Source organism: Gracilinanus agilis, chromosome 3 (assembly GCF_016433145.1).
Source record: "Gracilinanus agilis isolate LMUSP501 chromosome 3, AgileGrace, whole genome shotgun sequence".
Classification (NCBI taxonomy): domain Eukaryota; kingdom Metazoa; phylum Chordata; class Mammalia; order Didelphimorphia; family Didelphidae; genus Gracilinanus; species Gracilinanus agilis.
In genome coordinates this window covers 356,426,670-356,433,248 of record NC_058132.1, presented here as the reverse complement: position 1 = coordinate 356,433,248, position 6,579 = coordinate 356,426,670, and the positions used below count along the sequence as shown (strand labels likewise).

Genomic DNA, 6,579 nt, shown 5'->3' with positions numbered 1-6,579 from the left:
CTTATCTTCTATCTTAGAATCAATACTAAATGTTGGTTTCAAGGCAGAAGAAAAGTAAGGGCTTGGCAATGGGTGTTAATTGACTTGCCCAGGGTCACACAGCTAGCCGGTGTCTGAGGCCAGATTTAAACATGCACAGTGACCACATCCTGGTAAAACCATATGGCAGGAAGACTAAAACAGGTTGAGGGTAAAAGACAGGCGACAAGCTCGTTCATGAGTTATAGGGATGTCTGTCCCAAACATGTGAAGACTTCCCTCAGCAGAATGGACAAATGAGAACAGTTTATTCTAAAGGGCATGAAGGCAGCCAAAGTAGGTGCTGTGGAGTGCCTAGATTTTAGTCAAACATGGAAGATGTCAAGTTCTCCACTGAATCCCAAGCCATCAACAGTCATCCTGAATTTGGTCTTGCCGCTATACTTCAATGACTCCAGAAGAAACAGAGGCTTGATGGTTTTATGCAACTTCACTTCAAAAGCAAGTCAAGGCATCATCCCATGATGTCATTCGTCCTCTTTGAGAATAAAGAATGAAAAAGAACATAAAAAGAGACCTGTAAATATAAGTTACATGTGTGATACAGCAAGCAAAAAGAAATCTTCCCAACCAAAAACTAATGTGATTTTAGACTATATTAAAAGAAATATAGCATCTGAAAAAAGACAGGAGATAGTGCCACTATACTCTACATTTGTTAGGACACATTGTGTTGAGCTCTAAAGATCACATTAAAAGTATTTTTATTGTCATGCAAAACACATTTCCATGTTGGTCATTGTTGTAAGATCACACTCATACATAACAAAACCCCCCAAATAAAATCATCAATACACTGATGTGAAAGATGACTCCAACAGTTCTTTCTCTGGAGGTGGATAACATTCTCCCTCCTAAGTCTTTCAGGATTGTCCCAAATCAATGCATTGCTGAGATTGCACAAGTTTTCACAGATAATCATTGTCCAATATTGCTGTTACCGTGTATAATATTCTCCCAGTTCTGCTTATCTCTCTGCATCAGTTCCTGCAGATCTTTCCAGCCTTTTCTGAAATCATCTCGTCATTTCTCATAGCACAATAATATTCCATCACCAACATGGACCACAATTTGTTTAGCCATTCTGAACTGATAGACATTCCCTCAATTTTCAATTTAAAGGTCACATTTTAAAAAAGAACAAACCACGGTATATACAGTGACTAGGCTGGTGAGAGGATTTGAAATCATGTCATGCAAGGACTAGGGCTAGGGGTAATATGATTTCTATTTATTTGAAACATTATCATGAAGAAAAGGGACTGGACATTTTTTCTTAGATCCAGAGAGCAGAACTAGGATCACTGGGTGTAAGTTATAGGGAGTCAGTCCAATTTTCATGCAATTTATGGAAGAATTATATTTTTTAAACTGCAGGTTTCTAAAAATAGAATGGGCTTGCCTTGGAAGGAAGTGAATTCTTTGTCTAGAAGTCTTCAAGATAAGATTACGTTTTATTATTAATTTTACAATGCTGGATGCTTTAGAGATATTAAAGCAGGTGACCTCTTGGGTACCTTCTATCTTCATAAATCATAGTTTAGAAATTAGCCATTCTTCTTTCATTTCATTCTTCTTTCATTTATTTTCATTTCCTGTTAATGATTTACATAGTTGCTCTGAAAGCGGACACAAGTATCTTCCATCTTGTCTTCATTCTTGCCATTAAAAAAATCTGCTGTCCTAGCCAATGAGTCATGATATTTTTTCATTCTGCCTCAGTAACTTAAATGAATTCACCATCCAAAAAGGGATTTGCGGTATGGTGGTTCAGACGAAAGGAGACAACAGATGATGGGTTAAAAAAAAAAAGGAGAGTATTGTTCACTTTTAAGGAAAGTACATTCTTGACAAAAAAAATACAATGTTGAACCTAAGTCCCTTAAGCTGGAAGCTATCCCAAACCTCCTCAAACCAGTAGGGAGATAGTAGTCACATCCACAGAGGCAGAACTAATTCTACCCTGCTCTGATTGTAACTTTACAACAAATTAAATGGATTCATTTGGAGGTCATGATCTGATCCTTTCAGAAATGGACCTGCTGCCTGTTTACAGACAGGGCAGACAAGCAATCACCATAACTTGAAAACAATGATAATGGTAAAGGGAGAGAGTTTTTGGCAATTGACTTGAATCCTATGAATGTACACTGTGGTAGAGTAGAAAGTATATTGGATTTAGAGTAAAAAACATTACAAATTCATATACTCTCTTTGCCACTCACTACCTAAGTGACTTTGGGCAAATGATTTAACTATTCAATTCCTCCATTCCCTCAACTTTTAGAAAAATTGGGATGAATTATATGACATTAAAGATGACTCTTCTTTTAAATCTATGACCCTATTATCTGCCCCCAGAGGTCCTTATTAGTGTTAGCTCATTTCCCTCCAAAAAGCCTTTTCTTTTTACCCATTTTCCCTTTAGATTCCCTCCCTTTCTCTTCCTCCACTATATCAGGCAAAATTTCAGGGACTTCCATTTCTTCAGCTGTAAAAGAAAAGAGGGTACATAACAAGATAATTTTTAAAATCTCATCTGCTCTAGAGACCCTTTCTTTCACCTCTTCTTTTCCCATTTTTTCCTTATTTGAGTCTCAGAATTGCCAGGCAAGAGATGTATTATCCCTGTCGTTAATTCTTGTGACTTATGTGATTTCTGACTGCTATACTTTTGTTGTTGTCATTGTTTTGTTGATTTAGTTGTGCCTCACTCTTCTTGATCTTATTTGGGGTTTTCTTGGCAAAGATGCTGGAGTGGTTTTCCATTTCCTTCTCTAGCTCATTTTACAGATGAGGAAATTGAGGCAAGCTGGGTGAAGTGACTTGCCCAGTGTCACACATCTAATAAGTGTCTGAGGCCAAATTTGGACTCAGTTTCTCCTGATTCCAGGGCTAGCACTCTATCCAATGTATCATGTAGGGTTACCCTGGGAAAAATAGAGGAATCATTCACTCATTCACCCAACTCCTTGGCGAATCAGTAGTTACTAATCACTGACAAACATGTTGCCTTCTAGGAGTCTGCAAGCTAATTAGGTAGTTAAACCTTATGTGGGGGTTAAATTATTTCTAAAGTATTTACATACAAACATACACAAAAATACATGTTGAAGATGGTTAAGTGTTTAGGTTTTTAATGTTAATCAGCTTTTCTTGTTTGTTATTAAAGTCTTTTGAATCTTTTCTTCTCCTCTGTTTATAAAATATTAGGATGTGCTTAATGGATCAGTCCAGGTTTCTCTCAGAACCTGGCAGTTTTTGATAATCCATTCTGGCCTCTTCTGCCTTCCAGAGGTGTTTCAAATGGCATATCCATGTTTATAGTCCATGTTCTGGTCTCATAGCACTAATGTAAAACATGGCAGTCTATACTTAGCAGAAGGGCCAAGAAAACCCCGAATAGGCTCATGATTTAACAACAACAACAACAACAACAACAACAACAACAACAACAACAACAACAACAGAGATAGAGAATGTGTGTATACATACACATACATATGATATATATATGCTTGTGTCTATACGTATACATATATGTATATATTCTATAAATTGGATTACAGTGTTTGGATTTTTTTAATTTCCTGATTGTTACTAAAACTTTAGAGATATTTTCTGTTCTTACCCCTTACACACACACTATGGCTGATCCTCTTCTCTCCAAGTATTTGGGGATATGAAGATAGGTTCTTCTGCTTTTACACAGGAAAATATTCTTTGGTTGATCTGTGATCTCAGTAATACAAAATATAAACATTTCAAATCTAAAAGTAAAGATGTCTATTTGCAGAGTTGTTAAGTCCTCAACCGGGAGAGACAGACAGACAGACAGAGAGACAGACAGAGAATTGTATGAATTAAGGGAAAAGGAAAAGGAGAGATAATGAATGAAGTAATGAGAAAAAGGATATTTTAAATTTACTCTGTAATGCGAAAAGGAGATTTCCACACAATTCCATGTCATAGAAATCTCACAGTTTCAAAATAAAGAGCCTCAATAGTATCTCTAGATAGAAAAAAACTGCTCAAAGGCTATGGGCCAGTTCAGCTTTATTTTTAGTTTATTACTTCTTGAGGTTTGCCTGTATATATGATATTCATTATTTCTACTTTTAACTAAAGGTGCAAAATGATTATGGGTTAAAAGATAAAACATTTTTTGTAACTGGGCAAAAATGATCAGAGACTAGACAAATTAATTCAGGGTTGAGACTCATAATTTTCATTGGTTTGAATATCCATTTGGTTCTGTTCTTTTCTGCCTATGAATTTTGATCTTGCATTTACAATTCATCTTGAATCTTGGCATCTCAGTTTTTACTTGTGAAGTGTGGGATGATAGTCCTTGTTTCTCCACTATTTTATAGGAATGATCTGAGAATGAATGTTTTCTATTTGGTGAAGGTGACTATGTTCTTTGGATGGAAGAAATTTTATAAGCTTAAAACATGATTGCTAGTATTTTCTTTTTTTTTTGCATTTTGCTACAGTTGCACAAGAGGAGAGGGGAGGCAACTATACAGCAGAAGTATTATTCAACCACACCCTGGAAATCCCATGCTTTCCAAATATATCTTCAGTAGTTTCATCTGGAATTACTTTTGGCTGGCTAATGGTGAGCATTATTCTTTCAGTGAAAAACTGATCTAAATTTACACATTGATGGAGATTTAAAAGTAGTAAAATTCAATCAGTCAACAAGCATTTATTATGTGCTTTTTACTTACCAAGCCCTGAACTAGAAGCTTGAGATTCAGTGACAAAAATCAAAGAAATCCTGCCTTCTAGAAGTTCACATGCTTTGGAAGGAGACAATGTGTGTGTGTGTGTGTTTGTGAAAAATACATTAAAATAAATTCAATGTAATTTTTGGAAAACGTAGAAAAGAAATTTTAAATTAAATTATATTTCTAAAATTTTGAGAGGGAGGGAATTGAAATGGGAGGAATCAAAAAATGACAACTGCCTGAGCTGAGTCTTAAAGAAAACTAGAAATTCTAAAGGAATGAAGAGAGAAAGGAATGCTTCCTAGACTTGGGGACACAAACAGTACAGAGGCATGAAGGTGAGAGATAGAGTATATTATGTGAGTAATTAGGCAAAAATGCCCAGTTGTTAGGGAGAAATATAAGTAAGTCTAGCCATCTTCCCAATTTTCCAAATCCTAACCTGCTTTTCTATATATTAATTTGTATTTCTATATTATTGTTTTTTAGTATTCTTACTTAATGGACATAGAGTATGGTTTCCTCAAGTAAGGTGGTATTTTCATTTTGTTTATAATACCTCCCCATCCCCTTCACCCCACAGAGTGACCCTTTACTGTGCTATATATAGTAGGAGAGTAAATAGTGTTTTGAATGAGCAGGAATTCACTGACTAGTCAACTCCTTTATCTAATACTTTAGGCCTTAGCTCAATATCCTGCTGAGACATCTGCTTAGATAAATGGAGGAGGTAAAGAGAGATCAAATGACTTTCTGGAGGTCATACAGTGAAAGGATGGAGGAAGCAAATTTTAGATCTGTCTTACCTTGATTCTGTTACCAGATCTTAGAAGTCTGCCCCTGCACTAAAAAAAGAAGAAAAAAATAAAAAGATAGTACTATAGCCTAGAAGAAACCTCTTTTTAAAAAGGACCATTGCATTGGCACATTTGTGTATTTCTTTATGCCAAAAAAAAAAGGCTGCTCATATTTTTAAGCCCTTGACTCTAATTGATAGGTATGGGATTGAAAGAGTCATGTATAAAACAACTTACTTTCATCCCATCATAGAATAAAATGTGGCTTTTCATTTTATAGTAGTTAATTTACCTCAAAAGACTTGCAATCTCTAAAATATTTCCTTGGGAGGTATTTTATTGCCTATTAAATTAATATTATTATGGTTCCAATATTAGTGATTATTATCCATGCATGTTGGGTAGATATTTTATGGAAGATTTGGAAGGGGTAAGGGGATATGAACAAGAATTACATAAAATGAGACAGTTTGCCCAGGTTGAAGGAATATGTACAGCAAAGATGTCATCAATCATATATATCGCCTTACTGGGGATGACCCCACCCTAAAATTTATTTACTTATTGCTCATTCTTCAACCCCCATCCTCTAATACCCTTTGCTCTCAGTCTTCTTCTTCTCCCTTTCAGCTACTCTTTGTGTTTCCAGTCTTCAGTTCTTAGCACAGAATTTGGGACATAGTTAAGTTCTTAATAAATATTAATTCATTCTATCTTCTATCTATCTATTATCTCTATTTGTATAACTAAAACCAAGAGATAGCTTTGCATTCAAGTAGATCTAGGTTCAAGATATACAGTGATCCCTCACCTATCAGAGGAGTTATGTTGCAGAGACCCCCACAATAGGTGAAAATCCACAAAATAGTGGTGTTATATCTATTTTATTATTCTTTGATGATAAGCATCTTCCTCTGGCACTTGGGGTCACTGACAGAAGGCATAGGAACATTTGAGTGCCATAGGACTTGAAATAAATTCTAACTTTTACAAAAACTTCAGAAAAACTT

At 35.4% G+C, this 6,579-nt stretch overlaps 1 protein-coding gene across 1 annotated transcript in view; it reads left to right on the top strand.

The window, feature by feature from the left end:
• Positions 1-6,579, top strand: part of CD96 (CD96 molecule) — a 130,719-nt gene that overhangs the window by 19,705 nt on the left and 104,435 nt on the right. The window contains exon 3 of the mRNA XM_044669187.1: positions 4,536-4,660. Within this exon, the coding sequence (XP_044525122.1) occupies positions 4,536-4,660 (125 nt within the window). The remainder of the gene's footprint in view (positions 1-4,535; positions 4,661-6,579) is intronic.